Here is a 19,699-nt window from a genome sequence, read left to right on the forward strand (position 1 = left end):
ACCATATGGGCCAAACATTACGCCCACCGGCCCAATGCAGGAACCCATCTTGTGGGTGTGCAAACCACAGGGTTTGGGTCCTTTGTCCCATGTAGACAGGTGGCAGGGCCTCTAAGAATCAATGAATCCCAACAACCTCAGCCAAGAGCCAAGAAAATAGACCCACTGGCTGACAACTGCTGTGGCCGTCTGGGACCCAGGAGCTCAAGACCTCCGCCTGACCCCTGGCCTGCTCCTGGCCCCTTTCTGCCCTGCCTGCCCTGCCAGCCTCCCCTTCCCACCCTATCCCTGTCTCCAATGTGCCTCTCTGCCCATGTCTCAATACCTACCTTCCTGCCCTCATTCCTGTCTCTCTTTATCTCTCCTGGTGTCTCTCTCCGTGTCTCTGTGATTCTGTGTCTCTGCTCATCTCTCTGCCTATCTTTCTGGGTCTCTACATCTCTCCCTGCCTTCTGCCTATCTCTTGAGCCAGAGAGCCATCTCTCTCCCCAAAGCCTGACTCCGACTCCCCTCATCTGCCAGCACAAGCTTTACCTTATGGTTTCCCGGAAGCAAGGTGGACACCTGCCAACGTGCCCTCCTGTGTGTCCAGGCCGGACACCCCTTTTCAGGGGCAGAGAACACGTGGCAGACATGTTGCAGCCGTCCTCTGGACGACACCTCACTTCCCAGGACCCACAGAGTGGCCCATGGCTGGTAGAATGATGGTGACAGACGCTCCAAGGTTACCTGCCATCGGTGTCCCTTGCTCTTGGCAAACAACAACACGCCCCGGAGCCGGGGCTCACTGGGCCCGGCCTGAATCACCCTGGTCAACCTCACCACCACTTGTGGGGGCCATGCCTGGCCCGCCAGGCAGATGAGGGCAGAGGCTCAGAGAGGCGGAAGACACAGAGGGAGGGAGGCAGTCTGGCCCCGCCCTTCCTTCCAGCCACACTTTCAGAGTCCCTGACCAGCAAGGCCCCACTGGGAACCTGAAGCCACTAACACAAAGGTAAGCCCTGAGGGCATCTGGACGCCTGAGGGTCTCTGCAAGTGGTCAGGGGCTTCCTGCAGACCCCCTCCTGACTCTGCTGCACACCCCTCAACAAAGAAGAAAGAGGCACTTACGGAATGCTCATCGTGGTCCATGCTCTGGGCCAGAACAGGGCTGAAGGAGACCGGAGACAGGGCTCCTGGCTTCTTCCTCACCGCCCGGATCTGCAGGAGGGCCCGGAAAGCTACGGCAGAGGGAAGGCCGCCCATCAGGCAAGGGGCAGCCAGTTCCAGCACCACTGCGGCTCCCCAGGCTCCGGGGATGCTGGCCACCCACCCTACAGTGGTCCTGGGTCAAGCCACGTTTCCGAATCCGAAGCAAAACAGAGTCATAATGAAACAGCCCAGAAGGGAGCCCCAGCAGAGCTGCTAGGGCAGCAGGCAGGGCATGGCAGCCTCTCACATGCCAAACCCCACTATGCACTCAACGGTGAGCGTGGCTGGGTCACACCTGGTGACCAGCTAAAAACCGAGTGGGCCCGGACACTGGCCAGTGTCTTCCTGGAAGTTATACCAAGGGCAGGCAGACAGACGTATGTACGTGAACGTCGCCGACGGCACCTTCTCTATCCCGGGAAACGAGAAGCAGCACAGAGTTGGGAATAAGTTAGGAGGCAGACTATTGATGGTATAACGTCAGGCCCACTAACAAGAGTGTAACGTTTACGAGAAGGGCACACACACAACACACAGTCACAAACTGCATCAGCACTCGCTGCAACAAGACCAGAGACAACCACATCCTCAGTGTGAGCAGCAGTCACCCCAGGTTGCGGGCGCCAGAGACGAGGGTCCTGGTCCAGCTCGTCCGGCCCAAGTGCTACATACATCTGCCAGGGACCCTCGCTCTAGGTGTCTAGACCCTGGGCCTCCAGATCATATGCACCCCACACCCCTGAAAATGCCCAGGAGGCGAGGCACGTGGGGGAGGTCGGGGCTCAGACAGCAGAGGCTACCGGCCCTCCGTGCTACAACTGCCCCAGCACAGGCTGGGGGCCCCGCCGCCTGTCCCTCCAGGGCCAGCACACGGCCCCCCTGCAGCCTCCCCTCCCAACCCCCAACACCTCTTCAGGGCTGGGCTCCGGACCCCACACACCCCACGGCCTCATCCTCTACCTCCACGTGCTCAGCCTGCCCTGTGGTCCGTGCACACACCTGTCTATCTCAGGGGACAACCAGTGGAGACCCACCCCTGCCCCTTACTAGCTGTGACCTTGCACAGGTTTCCTCTGAGCCCCGGAGAGTGACGATAAGACAAGCATGGCAGTTCTGGTCACACAGCTGCATTCTGGCTCGGGAGCGCGGGGTACCCCCTCCCCCGCCCCCAGCCCCAAGGACGCTGTGACCAGCACACCCAGGTGTGAAACGGCAGGAAGGCTTTCTCCAAAAAGCCATCATCTACCTACTCAATGATGACACCTGCAGCTCCGGTGAGCGGGCTCTCTCCTCACCCACACCCTGGTCCCTCCCTGCCGGGACCCACCCACCAGCCTGATGCTCATTTTGATCCGTGGGATTTTCTGCTCTGAGAATGTTTAAATTCCTCCCCTGGAAGACAAACACCATTCAGAATCACACTCCATGCGGTAACTTTGAGAAAATGTCTGAAGTGCTCCAGGAAACCAATCCCTCAATCACCTTCCACCTAGCTCACTTTCCACCTCACCGGGATGGTTTTTTAAATCAAAATATTTTCCATGTAACATTTAAAGATTTGAGGGGCACCGGGGGTGGCTCAGTCGGTGAAGTGTCCGACTCTTGATTTGGACTCAGGTCACGATCTCACGGTTTGCTGGGCTCTGTGCTGACATCGCGGAGCCTGCTTGGGATTCTCTCTCTCTTGCTCTGACTGCCCCGCCCCCCTGCACACGCACGCTCTCCCAAAACAAATGAAATAAAAGTATTTTTAAAAATAAATAAAGATTTGATTCACTGGTCGATTTCTGCCCAGCTGCAATTTCATTGCAAGAACCTCCTTGGCGCACCCTCCCCGGCCGTTAACTCCCCGAGTCTAATTTTCTGAGGAGGGGAGCCACGCAGGCGCGAGCGGGGTCGCCGTGGCTACTAACCACCCGCGCCACCTCCACGTCCCATTCGCCGTGCCCTGGGCGGGAGGCCCCACTCACGCAGCCGGCAGATGGGGCAGTTGCTGGCCTGGTAGCGCAGCGTGTCAGCGCACGAGTTGCACAGGCACAGGTGCCGGCAGGGCAGGATCAGCGTGTCCCGCAGGTCCGACAGGCACACCACACACTCGTTGCTGTTGTCGCTGTTCTCCTCGTCCGACGGCTGCAGGGACACGAAGGGCCCCGGGGTCGGTGGGCTCCCACGGGCCAGAGGAAGGGGCCGGGGCGGGGAGGGGGGCGGGCAGGCGTTTCCGTCCCTGGCCGTCCCCCCGGCCGTCCCCCGCTTCCCCTGGGGGCTGCTGTGGCAGAGGGGAGCCCAAGAGAGCAGAAGAAGGTCACCCCAGAGCGGGACTCCCTCAGGACACATGGCCCAGAGCTGCACTCCCAGGGCACCAAGCTCAGTCCCGGCCTGTGCGCGGCCCAGCACAGAGGAGAGCCTGGGACTCCCACCCACAACACACATACCAAACCCCGAAAGTTCTGGTCTCCTTCTATTCCTCAGAACCAAAAAGAAAACGTGGAAAGGACCCAACACTACGGAGCAAGTCTTGCACAGGGTTAAAGCAGAAACTTTACTGGGTTAACTTACTGGTTTAACTTACTGGTTTAAAGCAGAAAAGGACTGACATGCCCAACCCGCCTAATCGAAATGAGTGTCTGGATCAAAAGCCGGCAACACTGCACAACAGCAAGCTGTGGCCCCACCACCCGTTTCCATAAATAAAGTTTTACTGGAAGTTTACAGCCTTGCCCCCTGGTTTCCAGACGGCTACGGCTACTTGCGCGCTACACGGAAAATCAGGGCACTGAACGGACACGACAGACACGGTACGGCCAGTACAGTTAAAATATATACTTCTGGGCCCTTAACAGAAAGTCGGCCAGCCTCCAGTGTTAGCATGTGAGACACACACAAGGCACTCACTTGAGGCTAAGGGCCTGATCAAGCACCAAGCTGCCCTGACTTCCAGCTTCTAGTGGGTTCCAGAGATCACAGAAGCTGGGGTGCAAGACTTCCAGACATTTTTAAGAGATGGCACTTTCACTTGTGCCTTTAAAACGATGACAAAGGCACAGGTTGATTCTCTGCTACCCTTCCCTGGCTGCGCCGGACCACGGCCCTGTCAGACACACGTTTCAGTTACAAGTGTGCAGGCGCTCGTGGCTGGGAGGTGAGCCGGCTGGCGGAGGGTAGCACAGGGTCCCACAGCCCCAGGCTATCTCTGCTAACCTGACGGGTGGCCACCCAATGATGTTAACAAGCCAGTGAATTTGCTGGAAAAAGGACAAAATATCCCATAGATCCTGTTCACTTACTGATTTATTATTATTTTTAAGTAATCTCTACGCCCAACATGGGGCTCCTACCTACAACCTCCAGATCAAGAGTCACGCTGTACTGGCTGAGCCAGCCAGGCACTCGTCTCTGTTAAAAAGGTAAGGAAAAATGGAGCCTGGGGTCCCAGGGCCTCCAGGAGAAGGCACACAAGGGGACTAGCTCATCCACCACCAGCCCACGGGCCCTGGCCAGGACTGGGAGATCCAGGCAAGTCCCTCCAGGAACCTGCTCCTATATGGGTGGAAGGCAAGCTAGGGAGGGAGGTCCATCTGAAGTCTGGCGGGTGTCACTACAAGCACATACCTTTGTCTCCTGGTTGTTCTTGTTCTCGATGCCATAGATCTCCTGCAGCAGGTAGCTGACCCGGTCCACCTGGAGAGCAGAGAGGTAGCCGGGCACTTGCCCGCCCCCACTCAAGGGCTCCTCTGTACCCACCTGGCCCAACACCACTTCCCGGGGGCCGGACCTGGTTCCCAGGGCAGTCGTGGTTTGAAATTCTGTCCACCCGCACCTCAGGGAATGGGCCCCATGCCAGGGGAAGGGCAGAGAATCTGCTATCTGCCCAGCCCAACCAGTAGCACGGGCAATAGGACGGGAGGCCCAGTGGTTCTGCCCCCTGGGGGGCATGGTGCCAACCTCTATATGGGCCAGGCAACCATACCCTCTGCCCACCTTACCATCCCCCTCCCCAGAGAAAAACTACTTTGAACCCACCAGTCACGAGCTGCACAAGAGTGACCAGTCAGCCCTTACACTGACCAAGTTCAGAAGCGGCCTGAGCTGCTGTGTTTCCCACACGGGTCTATGGACCACAAACACGCCCTGTGCAGCTAGACGAGACTCGGGGCTACGAGTCAATGCTGGGACACGGGCACATGCACACACCCGAGGAGGCAGATCCAGACTTCCCAGGGCCCGGATGATGACCCTGGAGAGTGTAGGAGCGTGTGTGTGTGTGTGTGTGTGTCTTTTAAATGAAAAGGGATCTTGATGTTTCTTCTACCAGACTTACAATTTGCTTCTGCTTTAAAGGTTTCACAGAGAAGCTACCGTCGACGTGCTACAGGGGAGAAAGACACAGAGATCAACTCAGTCAAGCGGGTACCACTTAGCACTCTGCTTGGCAAGCTGCAGGCCATTCCCCAGCCGTTCCACACCCACAGCTGAAGGACGGAGCCCAGCCAGTGTCTCCAAATGTGGCCCTCTGACTGGGCCTCGAAACTACCTAGAGGACCACCTCCTGGGTCCACCCTGGTGCAAGTAACCCACTTTCTCTGGGTAGTTCTCTCAAGCACATTCAGGTTTACGACCATCGGCTGGAGTTCTTAGAGCCTCCCAATAGCAAGAAGCAGCACCTGGATGGCAAGAACCAAGACAACCGAGTTCTAACCCCGAAAGGGCACAGCCCAGCCAGGAAGATAAAGCATGCACACGCACACGAGACGAGGCACGCACACGTACACAGGAAAGCCCCAAGTCTAAACACGCCAAGAACTAAAGAGGATAGATGTGTTTGGTGGTATCTGGGGAGGCACACCACCGGGAGACGGAGGAGGTTAATTAAGGGACAAGACCTGAGATCGTGCAACAACACCAGTCGCCCCTCCGAGTCAACGGAGACCAACACTAGGCATTTTCAGGATGACGGACTCCAAAAATAAAGCAGTTTCTCATTGGGCTCTAGACTGGAAAGGCCAACGGCACGTTTGCTATTGACGGCCCCTAACTCCGCCAGAGCAACGCACAGGAAACACCGTCCCTTCTGACAAGGCCGGGCTTGGGGAGCGTAGCCGGTGAGGGAGAGGCCCAACCTCTGCCCTGGGCGCTCTGTGTCACCAGCCCCTGGGGCTGGGCAGGGGGAGGCAGGGGGGCACAAGACAGATGATTTAAAAAGGGGCCTGAGGCCCAGCTGCACTAATCCCTGGGGTGTCTGGAAAGACCCAGATCACAGGGAGGAGTTGGGCACTGCCCTTAATGCTCTCAAGGATGCAGACACACACCGGGCTGAGAAGGCTGGGGGTCAGCAGATGCCCACGTGCGGCGCAAAGCCCAGAAGCAGCAGCCTGAGCCTGCTTTCCTCATGGGGTCCCTGATCCTCGTCCACCCAGGCCACAGGCGGGTGCTGAAAACACTTTACAATCTCAAAGTGCAGGCCAATGTTCTGGGGATGTGGGGCTGTCAGCCATGGCCTTCTCCAACAGGGACTCACCCCACTACCTCCAGCAAGGGTCTCGGTGAGCAGGGATCTGCTCCCAACACAGCCACACACGTGCTTGCTGCGTGAACACACACACAACTGCTGGCCCCCATGAATAGCAGTGACCCCATGACATCCTAACACGGAGACAATGGGGAGGCTGACAATCCCCACCACCACAGCCAACACACCCACCGCACCCTAAGTACTGTGGCCATGACACACGAACAGCAGGGGAGACTGGGAACTCAGGTCCGCACAGACGAACGAACATCTAAGTTCAAATACACATCAGGCCGAAGGTAGCATTAAGTGAATCCTTGGACGTAAATGGCCTCTTATATGTGAGGCATCCCCAACTCAGGGACCCCACGAGGGCCTAGATGTGACCCAAGGACACAACAAACAATGGGCCCAGTTCTGTCCTCACAGACACCAGAAGTTAGTACAACAAATATCTGCCCCAGAAGTCTGAAAGGCCGCAGTGGGATGTGAGGTCAACCCAGCTCCATGGGACCAGGGTGACACAGCCACCTGGAGGGACGGCACAGCAGGCATGCAAGGACCAGGCCAGGCTAACAGGTTCCCATGGCCCTGGTGGGAAAGGCGGGGGTCCTGGGTGGTGACAACCCTGGTGACCCCTCCACATCCCAGAGAGAAGCTGGTCTGTGAGCAGAGTCCTCCACGGGGGTGTCTGCGCCCCTACGCTGGCAGGTTACAGGGGGTTCTACAGGAGATGCCCCCTCACCACACACCAGACACCCTTTGAAAACCCTCCCGCAGGGGATGCTGCTTTGAAGCCCAGCCTCCTGGAGCCCAGAATATGTGGAGAGCCTCCCACCTGCCCTGAACGTCAGGGCACTAAGCCCATTTGGCCAAGGCCCAGACCCCAAGTTCAAACTTCTAGTTTCAAAACAGCACCCCTCTGCCCAGCGCTCCCAAGTCACAGTCAGAGTTAGGGGGCAGGGTGGCACTCACCTTTTCAAAGGCAGCCAAGAGCACATGGGCGTGGCCGGTCACCTCCACAACTGCCCAGGGGAGAGAGGAACGGGTAGTCAGAGCTGGCCTCAGTCCCTCCTCTGCCCCCCACCCTGAACTTCTTCCTAGCTGGTGCTTTCCCAGGCTCTCTGCCAGAGACCCCAAAACCTAGGGAGGACCGTCCTCATCTTGCCTTCCTCTGCCTGGGGGCCCACTGCTCCCTCTGGCCACATCTCCACGGCTGGCTCTGCACGGAGGGACATTTCCGCAGGGCCGAGGAGCTGGGACTCGGCCGGCAGGGCTCCCACACTGGGGGCTGGGGGGCTGCAGCCCACAGCAGTGGCAAGCCCGGCAGGAGGACACAGGGCCGGTCAGCCAATGAGCGTGGCCGCCCCGCTCTCTGGACTTCCATCAACCCGCTGGGGGCGGACACAAAATCTGAGGCCTGTCTAGCGGCTGCTACCACAGTGGAAGCCAGGCAGCCGGCAATTCCTGAGTCGGGAGAAGGAGCTGAAGGGAGGGCCCCACAGCCCAGGAGGGGCCCGACAAACGGACAGCTTGGGGCTTGAACCCTACGGCCTTAAAAGTGCTAAGTGGGCTGAGCCAACATCTTTCATCACGTCTGGAATCAACTCCTCCGGCTGACTGAGGAGAGAAGCGTCCACGGCCTGGAAGGGGGATGCACGAGGAAAGGCCGCTCACCATCTCCTTCGTCTACCACGGCCTGGATGACCACTGGAAACACGCCCCGGTCCAGGTCAAAGTTCAACTGAGGAGAAAACGAAGAGAGAACAGTCAGACCGAGCTGGAGGGAGGAGGCACGGTGAGCAGGATGGCGTCACGGCAGAGCTCGTGCAGACAGACAAAATGGCGAGGGAAGACAGACGTCAGGCTGCACTTTTCCCCTTTCAGCGAAATACGTAAAAATGACGTGGCAAACACGTGTAACTCACTGGCATTAAGTACATTTGTAAGGCCACGTTCACCACCTCCACCATCCATTTCCAGAACACTCTTCATGTCCCCACAGGAACCCTGTCCCTATCACCACCCGCTCCCCAGCCCTCCCCACCTGCTAAGCCCCACTGTGTCCATAGATACGTCCGGTCTGGGCATCGATTTTTTCTGTCTGGCCTCCCTCAGTGAGCACCATGTTTTCAAGGTTCACCCATGCCACACGCGTGCCAGTGCTCCCTCCCTAAGGCTGAGTGACACTCCCACCACACGGCCAGACCACACTCGACCACTCCCAGCTAAGGGACACCTGGGCTGTTCCCCTTTGGCTGCCACCAGCACCGAAGGACAGCATCTATCTGAGCCATTTTCTGTTCTCCTGGATGGGCACCAGAGGAGAAGGGAGCGGCGACACCGTGGCAGGCGGATGAGCTCAAGGAGAAACCCACTCTCACTTTTCCTTCTCCTCCGTGGCTCCCAGCTGCCCCCTGGCCAAAGACCGCTCTCCTCCCCACATGTGTCTCCCTGGGCATAGTCCACATCGGCTCACCAGCGGGGCCACAGGACAGACGTGACTACTGAGGTCACCCGAAGCAGGGCTGCAAGGGGAGGCCCAGAAGGTGCCTGTGGGTCCCAGGCTGCCAATGGGAGGCGGGACTGGGAGGGGCCAGGTGTTAGGATGGAGTCTGGCTCCACCACCCAAGCCTCAGTTTCCCTGTCTGTAAAAGAGGGATAAAAGCTATGCCCAGTGACCATGGTGGTCAACAAAACATGCCATGAACACCAGCCATGCAAAGCTCAGCATGTTCAGGCAGCAGGAGCTGAGGAGGACAGTGGCCTGGGAAGGCCTCACAGAGACACAGGCCGTGGATTCCCAGGAACGCAGGACTACAGGAAGCCATGTGCACACCAGCTGCACGCGGGGCGGTGAAGAACGTGTTCAGGACAGGACCCAGCCAGGCCGCAGGCTCACGGCAGCCTCAGGGTACAGGGAGCCTGAAAACCAGCAAAGAAGCCACTCCAACCACTAGGACATCTCAAAAGATGCCCACACTACAATGCAGTAAAACAAGTTATGCTTATGTGGGGATGGGGCTCTATGGGAAATCTCTATGCCTTCTTCTCAACTGTGCTGTGAACCTGAAACTACTATGAAAACTAGCCTTAAAAAATAAAATTAAAAAGCAAACCATAACCAAGAGAAATAAAAACACGCATCCACACCAAAATTTGTATAGCGACGTTCAGAATGGCATTACTAAGAACCCAAAGGTGCAGACAACTTAAGCGCCCGTCAGCCGGTGAACAGATGAACCGGGCATGGTCCAACCACACAGCGGAGTATGGTGAGCCGTGGAAAGGAATGACGTGCTGACAACTGCTACCACCTGCGTGAGACACGCGCTCAGTGACAGAAGCCAGTCACAAAAGGTCGCACAGTGTATGACTGTTTATTTGAAACTTCCAGAACAAGCACATCCACAGTGATGGAAGTAGATGAGTGGTTGCCAGGGGCTGAGGGGGAGGCTGGAGAAGGAATGCGGACAGGCAGAGCGTTTCTTCTGGGGGTGACAGAAGTGGACTGGGGTTACATGGTGGTGATGGCTGCACAACTCTATGAATACAGACCTTCTACGGTGGGGTCACATCTCGAGAAACCCCTCAGAAGTTCAAAGTATGAGAAGTCAAAAACGCACTTAATAATACACCTCGCAGAACTTGAACACGCTCAAAAACATCAGCCTACAGCGGGTAAAACCACCTAACACAAAGCCGATCTCATAATTTAGTGCTGAGTATCTCACATGATGTACTGAACACTGTAGTGAAGGAGGAAAACAGAATGGCCGCCAGTTTGTGGTCATTTACGCTCGTGACCACGCGGCTGACCAGAAGCCATGACTCCTGCCGCCTGGAGTCCTGAGCGAGGACCGTGGTACACATCGCTAGCCCAGGGAAAGGGGCAAATTCAGACTTTGAAGCGCAGTTTCTACCCAATGTGCGTTGCTTCTGTACCATCGTAAAGTCGAAAACTCTTAGGTTGAACCATCTGAAGTCAGGGACTATCTCTACGGTAAATATCACCAAACTGTACACTTTAAAGGGGTGAAAATTAGACCTCAATACGCTGTTTAAAAAAACAAGAGACGTCATATGAGGACTTTAAGATGCACAACAGATGAACATAGGGAAGGGAAGCAAAAATATTATAAAAACAGGGAGGGGGACAGAACAGAAGACTCTTAAATTTGGAGAACATACAGAGGGTTACTGGAGCGGCTGTGGGAGGGGGGATGGGCTAAATGGGTAAGGGGCACTAAGGAACCTACTCCTGAAATCGTTGTTGCACTATATGCTAACATGGATGTAAATTTAAATACATACATACATACATACATACATACATACATACATACATACATACATAGAAAGGAGAAGGCCAGAGGAAGTGGCTCTGGGAATTAAAGCAGAAAGGTAAAGCCAGCAGGCAACAATGCAGTGGAGACCAGAGTACTTATCCTCTGGAAATGTATCCACACACACTGTTCACTGCATTCATGCTCAGATAAGAGCTTTGCCTTCAAGGAGTATGTACTTCAAAGGGAAAACATAGGTTTTTGAATATAGATAATTCATTATGTGTAATGATGTATCAGAAAATGACTTTCAATGGTTGTGGGGGAAAAAAACAAGCTACAGAATAATATTTCTACGCATGACTGCATCTTTACAACAAACAAATGCACATGGGAGAAAAGTCTGGAATACACCCCCTAAATGGTCAGAAGTGGTTGCCTCTGGAGAAGATTCAACTGGAGCGCGTTTTGCCTTACAAATTCTGTATAATTTGCACATTTTACAATAAGCATACATTACTGTTGTAATCTTTAAATAGGCAAATCCAGGAAAATGCCTAGAAAGGAGGATGGCGAAAGGGCAGTTAGCCGTGTCTGGAGACATCCCTGGTTATCACCACTAGGGGGGGCTCCTGGCACCTGGCGGGTGGAGGCCAAGGATCAACATCCCACAATGCCCAGGACAGTCCTCACCACAGAGAATGATCTGGGCCCCAGGGTTCAACAGCACTGAGACTGAGAAGCCCTGGTTGAGCAAAAATCTGGGTTTGGTGCCCGAGTATCTGTCAGGCTTCTAACACCTGCCAATGTCCACTTCAGCACCTTTGGCAGTCAATGACACAGCGACAGGACATCATAACAGCTGGCTCTCCATACAGCTTAACTTCCAGAACCTTCTACCTATGGCAAGTTTAAGCAGTTTCCCAACTATGGTAATAACTGATACAGTTTCCTTTTAAAAACACATGTAGGGGCACATGGGTGGCTCAGTCAGTTGAGTGTAGCTTTACTTTACTGCTTTACTTTACTTTACTTTAAAGCTGACTTTAGCTTGGGTCATGATCTCGAAGTTTGTGGGTTCGGGCCCCGCATTGGGCTTTGTGCTGACAGCTTGGAGCCTGGAGCCTGCTTCGGATTCTGTGTCTCCCTCTCTCTCTCTCTCTGCCCCTCCCCTGCTCATACTCCGTCTCTTTCTCCCTCTCAAGAATAAATAAACTTTAAAAAAAAAAAAAAAAAGAAGAGGGGCACCAGGGTGGCTCAGTCAGTTGAGCGTCTGACTTGGGTCAGGTCATGATCTCACAGAATGTGGTGGTTCAAGTCCTGCATCTGGCTCTGCGCTGACTGCCTGGAGCATGCTTCGGATTCTGTGCCTCCCTTTCTCTCTGCCCTTCCCCTGCTGGCACTCTGTCTCTCTCTCCCTCTCAAAAATAAACATTACGCAAAATTTTTTGAAGAAAAAATATAAATACACGTAATAGAGGGGAGAATGGAAATGACCGCTTAATGGGTGCAGAGTTTCCCGCTAGGGTGATGAAAATGTTCTGGGACTGCACAGAGGTACGCATACAGGACTGTACTAAATGTCATAATGGTAAACTGTGTTCTGTGTATTCTATCGCCAAAAAAAAAAAAAAAAAAAATACACAAACGAAGTGAGTTGATTTCAAAAACACACTAGCTGCGGTGATCACCAGAGAAGGCAAAGGCAAGGAAACGTCCTGGGATGACTCCACACTGGACAGGCCCGGAGTGGCCACCACCACTCCACGTGGCGCCTACCACCACCCCAGCCATGGCCGCGTTGCGACATGCTGATGACCTGGGATGTGGGCCTCCTGAAGCTCTAAGGGAGGAAAGCGGGTGCCGGTGTGTGGCACTTCAGACTGGTTTACGAGCCAGGCGTGCCCCCAGGACAACTAGCCTCACTGGGGGCTAGCACCCGAAGTGCTGGCTGACTCAGCACACCTACAAATGCACAAGGACCTGTTCTGCGGCCAAAATACCAAGGGACACACTACACACGGAGGTCACCAAACAGATGCAGGCTCAACCCGGTCCTCCCCACAACGACCGCAGGGTGAGGGCACCCACGTGTCTGTCTAGCCCCTTGCTGCCCTCTCACCCCCCTCTCTTTGAGGAGCAGCTCTCCCGCATTCACAGGAGGGTGGGCAGGACTGCGTGCAGCCGCTGGGTATCCCAGCCAGCAGTGTGTGGACCCCGAGATGGAGCCATGTGCTGGAACGAGGCCGGGGGCGGGGCTGTCCCAAGGCCTGGCTGTCCAGCTCTTCCTGGGGCTCCAAAAGCCCCATCCTTCTTTCAGAAGACTTCCTCACATGAGCAGTAGAGGCAGCTTCTGCTGCTGGCCGCCAAAGCGCCCTGACGAACGAGAGCAAACACCACGGTGTGGCCTTCACCTTCTGACACAGCTCATGACCCAGAACCCACCTGCCCAGCTCCTACACCATCCCACGCCCCTCTGCCTCCACTCCTTCCCCATAATGTACTTCAGTAATACATGACTACTTTCTTTAAAAAACTAGAGAATTCAGCCAAGTGAGAGCAGCCTGATACAAAAGGCCACCTATCATATGATTCCATTTATATAAAACATCCAGAAAGTACATCAGTACTTACCAGGGGCTGAGACTACAAACTGGGATTAACTAAGAATGGGGATGAGGGACCCTACTGGGAGGACGGAAAGGTTCTAGAACTGGACTGTGGTGACCACAGCATAATTCATGAATTTACTAAAAATCGCTGAATTATACACTTAAAAGTGGTGAGTTTTATGGTATGCAAATTCTACCTTAAAAGACCTGTTCAAACAACTCAGACATATACATACTGCTGGCACTCACACTGTTCACATGCAGAATGGGCTCGAGCATGTGTAACGCAGGACTCTTTGCCTTATATCAAGACCCTGCGCAGAAATAACCACCATGTAGTTCATGGGCATCTTCTTCAGTTTCTCCTCGAGCTTTATACACACATACGGACACCTGCGGAAATGGCTTTGTGCATCTTTCTTGTCGCATGAGTGAAATTATACTGCACCTCTGTCTGCAACAGACTCTTCTCCAGACCCAGGAGGGGCTTTCGGTACCGGTGTGTACGGTACACACAGATCCCTTCCACCTGCTGGGGCTGCACAGCATCCCGTTACGGAAACGAACCACGGTGCCCATACGATCATATGGTTCCCATAACATCAGTGAGTAAGCAATCCCTTCATCACGGACAGACACGTTATGTCCAAATTCTGCTGTTACAGACAAAGCTCCCGTTGCCATCCTTCATGTGATATAAACTGCCAGCCCCAGCCAAGAACCAGAAGATGGAAGGGACCCTGCCAGACTGCAGTCCCACAGCCCCGACAAGGCACCACCCAAGCCGCTAACTGGAGCCTCTAACTGCTGACGCTCTGTCCGTCCTCAATCATCCAGTCTAGCCAACACTCGAATCACACCCCATTCCCTGGTCCAGCACACGCCTGACTGAGCACACATACACTCCTGAGGCTTATCAGCCACTCGAGGAATGTGAGCAGACAGGCCTGTGGCGATCGGACGGTGCTCGGGAGAGGGCTGGTGACGGGGGCCAGGTTACCTCATCATCCTTCCACTCGGAGAAGTCGATCTTGAAGGAGGGCAGGGAAAACTGCTGGCTCACCCCTCTCTTGTAGTGGACGGTCTCAGACTGCAGGGCAGGGGTCCTGGGGCTGTACCTGAAAGGGCAGGCGAGAGAAAGGCCGCTGAGACTGTGCCCAGAGCAAATGGTCTGCTGTGCCCGGTCCTCAGTCTCAGTCCCTTGCCAGCCCAGGACCTGTGAGGCAGGGGCTGGCAGCCACCAGTCTGTGGGGACCGAGCAGAAATCAGACGTGAAGACCCCCTTCTCCACCTGCGAGTCCTCGCCCGCCTCCGGCCCTGCCTGGTAATTCACCTGCTTACAAGTCCTCTGGGGCCCGCACCTGCCCCACGACTGCCTTTCCAGATCTGGCTGCACTTTTCCATTTGGCTTTTGAGGTGCGTTTACTTTAGTGAACAAACATGGTACAAACATGTGCCCGGCATGCCGTGTCCCCACAGCCCACCCTCACGCTCGCTCCCTGCCATGGGCTTCTCTGTCCCAGCCACAACCCACTAAGTATTCCCAGAAGAGGAGGGCATGTTCACGCCCGCGTGCACGGTGTCTGTTCTTGAGTATTCACACGGCGGCCCACCTACACCGGCTCCCTCACTACTGACGGCCCCCAGCGCTGTCCCCTAACCGCCACACGCAGGGGTGCGGGGTTCTGCAAACATTGCATGGGCTCCACTGTGCGGTCACTAACTCTGATCCGACCAGGCGTCCCGCTGGTGAAGACCAGACTCCAGTATCTCGCTATTCCCAACGGTGCTTCCAGAACCCTCTCTACATACATCTTAGCCACGCATACGAGCACGTTCCCAAGATACGTTCCCAGAAAGGGTACGTGCATTTTCAATTCTGACCAACTCGGGCTTCTCCCCATTCAGGAATCCAACACACGGCGCTGACCTGCTTCCTCCACCCACCCCACAGCAGCCCCTCTTGGGGCTTCCCTCAGCCTCTTGGACAAAAGACACTCTGGAGAGCCTGACAGACTGGCGGGGGCGGGGCTGCTCTTGTATGCACAAAGAGAGGGGGCCCCTCCACCCCCTGGAGGCCACAGGGCCTTTCTTCCCTGTGACATCTCAGCCCTGAGCCCGTGATAAAGCCACAGGCTAGGACTCTGCTCCCAAGCAGACCTGGGATTTTCTCTGGGACCTCAGATCTGCCCCCTTTTCTCACTTGTCAAGAAGCAGGGAGGAGACCAGGGAAGGAGCAGGAGGGTCACGCACACTGAAGCTCAAACGGAAACAGAATTTCCAGGCTCGGATAAAGGTGCTTGGGCACAGCCCTCTGGGTCCTAGAGACGGTCTTTGTTCCGTTGACTTCTATGTTCACCCCACTCAACTCCAGCAAACTGAGAAGGGAAGCAGGCCACTCCAGCCAGGTCTCAGGAAGGGAAGAGAGGGAGGGGACAGAGCAGCATTTCTGTCCCCTGTCCCCAGTGGAGGAGCCCCCCGGTGGTTCAGGACAAAAGCTCAAGGGACGGCTAAGCTGTTTGCTCACGCATCCACTATCCTTCTGGGGGCACGTCTTCCAGGTCCAAATATGACACAGACCAAAGCCGAGCTGCGCACCTTGTCCTCTTGTTGCTGCAAGGGAGGGTGCGAGAGAGGGAGCCCCGAGCCCAGTGACCCGACGGACAAAGTGTTCACTCCCTGCAGGGAGTGCTCCCCACAAACCCCAGCTACGGGTTTTCTCCAACAGCAGCACCGAGGTCCTTATACCGACCACGAGGGGGCGGCTCCAGCCACCCCCACCCCCAGCTGAGGAAACTGAGGTACCAGCAGTGCCAAGCCTTGACGCCTAAGCTCCAGCACCAGAGCCAGTCTGGCCTTCAGGTGTTTTTCTCCAACAGGACACAAGCGGGTACGTTTCTGCCCGTCTGTCTGAGTCTGTGGTCACGCTGAAGTTACAGATTTCAAACTTTCGGGGCCAGCGAGACCCTTATTGCAAAGAAAACCTCCAAGATCTCAAACGCACAGCACGGACAACAGAAGCACAGCTGCCGGGCCAGCCGCCGCCCAGGCCGCAGACACTCACACAGCCGTCCCGTTCAGGAACTCCTCCACCGCCTGGCAGTAGATGGTGATGGCCACGCGGGCGTCGGCATCAAAGGTGAACTCCAGGCTGTAGAGGACGCGCGGCTTCTCGCTGTCCTCGGAGGGGCTGTCGGCACCATCTTTGTACCTGCCGGGGAGCAGAGGGACAGAGGTGGCGGCCTCCACCCAGCACAGCAGGTGCGCCCCCCACGGGGCCCCTCAGAGGCGGCTGCCAGACGCGTGGAGGCCCACTCCCTGTTTGGGCAATAAGGCCGGACACTGCAGAGCCCTCCCTCCCTCGTGTCCCGCCCACAGAAAGAGAGGGGTCCTCTGGGTTTAGACACAGCCCCAGACGTCTTCCAGGTTTAACGTGGTTCTCAGCCTGCTGACGTGCGAGGCCGGATCGCTGTTGGTCGTGGGGCCGTCCCGTGCACTGTGGGGTGCTCAGCAGCATCCCTGGTCTCTGCCCCCACAGGCGAGGGGCACCCAATCCCCCGAGTGAAAGCGTCTGCGGACGCGGACCGACATCCCTGGGGGCACGGCCGGTTTGAAGACTGGAGTCCCATGAGCAGAGCCCTCTGTACTCACACCCTAGGAGCCCCTCTGGCCTCGAGACCTGTCCGTGACCTTCTGGCTCCACAGCTGAGGGAGCAGGGACTGGGGCCGCTAGCTGCTGCCTCCCCTCGCAGGCATCTGTGACCACAGCGTGAGGCAGGGCGAAGGCTCACCTCACCAGTCGGAGAGAGTCTTTCCGGATGTTCACCAGGCTCCTCAGCGTCTTCACCGGCTCATGGGGGGCAGGGGTGACGTATGGAAACTAGAAGGGAAAAACCCAAAGCCATGCCCGGTGATCCCCAGGATGTGACAGGGATAGAAAACAGGGATAATCGGAGCACAGGCACGACTCCGTACACCCCAGCCCTTGCGCTCATTCGTACAGAAGGAAACCACAGGCCCAGCAGCCGCCACAAGGGACAAACAACAGGGACCAGAACCCTTAAGGATTCTGGCCACATAGATCCAGCCATGGTCCTCCAATTCCAGGGGGACCCTCAGTAAGCATAACCCGGCCCGAGGGGCCCTGGGGCTCTGAGGCCATGTTCCCAGAGGCGGGACCTGGTGCCCACTGCTGTCCTGAATAAAGTGGGCCTGCAAGGTAAGGATGATGCTCAGGAAAGACTCTGGAAGGGACTCACACACACACACGCACACACGCACACACACACAGGGGAGCGCTGGAAAATGGGAGATCTCTGGGAAATGTGCTGCAGCGGCATCAGCTCCTGCCCATGACAGTGCAGCACAGCTCTGGAAGATTCTGTCCTTGTGGAAGCCGAGGGAGGGAGGCACAGAGGACTGGAACCCCTTCCCGCCACTGCAGGGGAGTCTACGATGGCCTCAAAAGAAAAGTTTAAACAGTAACAGATTTACGGGAGGTCTGTAAGAGCCAGGCCCTGCCTGCGAGCTGAGGCTTCGAAGACGGAAGGTGAGGTTGCTACTCTTGCTCTCACAGACTCAGGAGGGCGGGGGACTCAGCACAACCTGGAAGCCCCAGTGGTCCCATGGGGCGGGGAGGGCAGCACTTGAGGCCAAAGCTCCTCGCCTCCCACACACTAAAGGATCAAGATTTCATGTCATCCAGCTGTTCCACTGCTAAAACAGCCTAAAGACCCCCGGGCCAGGGGACACCTCATCCCCTGCCAGGACCAGGGACACCCCAGGACTCAGCAGCCTTGGGAAATGGAGTCCAGCATCTCCTGAAAGAGAGGGTCTCCTGCCTGGCTCCTCACCCACACTGAGGCCCACCATTTTAAAGTACAAGACCCAGTCCCCTGCTCAGCACCCCCTCCCCAGAGGCCCTCACTAGTCCCTCTCGGTCTCTTTTGTCTCCATTCATGAATCTTTTCTTCACTGCCTGCACCCCAGGAGGGAAGAGGGTAGGATATGTCCTCCATCCCCAGCCCCTGGAGGAGTCCTAGGCACCCAGCAGGTACCAAATGTGTGCTGGACAAATGGACAGCAGCATGTAAACGTGTGCTTCCCTGATGACTAACGAAAGTGCATTTGTAAAAATGCTCACTGGCCATGTGCATGTCTCTTTGGGTCACAACTCTCACCCACTGTTCTACAGAGTGTGGCTTCTGTTTTTTCTTTTTTAAAGAAAGTCATCCAAGAGGCCTGGGATCAAATCCATAACTATCCATAAGCCCCATAGCCTGGCTGCATTGCGCTCAGCAGTGGCTACCCTGTCCCCCAGTGAGCTATCTGCAGCCATCCAACCTCTAAGGGGGCAGTGCCAGGACGTGACCCCTGCACACACATACACACGTCCAACCAGTAGCTCTGCCCATGTGAGGTGACTCAGTGCCTGCTTATCCTCAAAGCTAGCTATGGATAGCGGAGGGGAGGACCTCGCTGCCACTGCCCACGTGCCTACCCCACTGTGACCCACCTGGACCGGGCGATTGCCCAGGAAATTCAGATCCATGTTCTCTCCAAAGAGGTAACCTTCAGGGTGAGGGGTGTCGAATTTCTCACCTCCCATGAAAAAGTGAGAGGCAAAGTAGTTTCCTGGTTAGGAAAGGAAACACAATTGTAGATCATAAGGCACGACACAGCCCAGGGGAAGCCGGTGATGGTTAACAGGCTCAGCCCTGAGAACAGCTCCATTTGGAGAGAAGCCTCGCAGGTTGTCCTTACCACTCGGCTCTAGCCCCAGCCTCAGCCCTTCAACCCGGCCCATTCAACGTCTGCACCCCAACACCCTTTGTGCTCCCAGACCTCTCCTCCCTGCTCAGGGGCATATCAGGTCTTCTGCTCCATTAACCTTTCCTTCTGTGGCAGTTGGAGTTGTGTGCTCCTCAAGGATATGTCTCAGTTCCGAACACCTACACCTGTGCATGTGACCTTAGTTGGAAATAGGGTCTTTACAGATGTAATCAAGAGGAGGTCACACTGAAGCACAAAAGCAGTAAAAATAAGTGTACCTGTAGAACTCAGTCAAGGGACTCACAAAATAAGAGGCTATAAAGTATGACACC

The 19,699-nt window shown here is 55.8% G+C and overlaps 1 protein-coding gene across 4 annotated transcripts in view; it reads right to left on the reverse strand.

The window, feature by feature from the left end:
- Positions 1-19,699, reverse strand: part of MGRN1 (mahogunin ring finger 1) — a 54,338-nt gene that overhangs the window by 11,940 nt on the left and 22,699 nt on the right. For all 4 annotated transcript variants that reach the window (XM_042972207.1, XM_042972206.1, XM_042972209.1 and 1 more), the window contains exons 2-11: positions 19,111-19,229; positions 17,387-17,475; positions 16,660-16,806; positions 14,596-14,713; positions 8,375-8,441; positions 7,673-7,722; positions 5,510-5,557; positions 4,801-4,869; positions 3,162-3,321; positions 1,111-1,220 (exon numbers count right to left, since the gene is read on the reverse strand). In XM_042972207.1, the coding sequence (XP_042828141.1) occupies positions 1,111-1,220; positions 3,162-3,321; positions 4,801-4,869; positions 5,510-5,557; positions 7,673-7,722; positions 8,375-8,441; positions 14,596-14,713; positions 16,660-16,806; positions 17,387-17,475; positions 19,111-19,229 (977 nt within the window). The remainder of the gene's footprint in view (positions 1-1,110; positions 1,221-3,161; positions 3,322-4,800; positions 4,870-5,509; positions 5,558-7,672; positions 7,723-8,374; positions 8,442-14,595; positions 14,714-16,659; positions 16,807-17,386; positions 17,476-19,110; positions 19,230-19,699) is intronic.

Source organism: Panthera tigris, chromosome E3 (genome assembly GCF_018350195.1).
Source record: "Panthera tigris isolate Pti1 chromosome E3, P.tigris_Pti1_mat1.1, whole genome shotgun sequence".
NCBI lineage: Eukaryota > Metazoa > Chordata > Mammalia > Carnivora > Felidae > Panthera > Panthera tigris.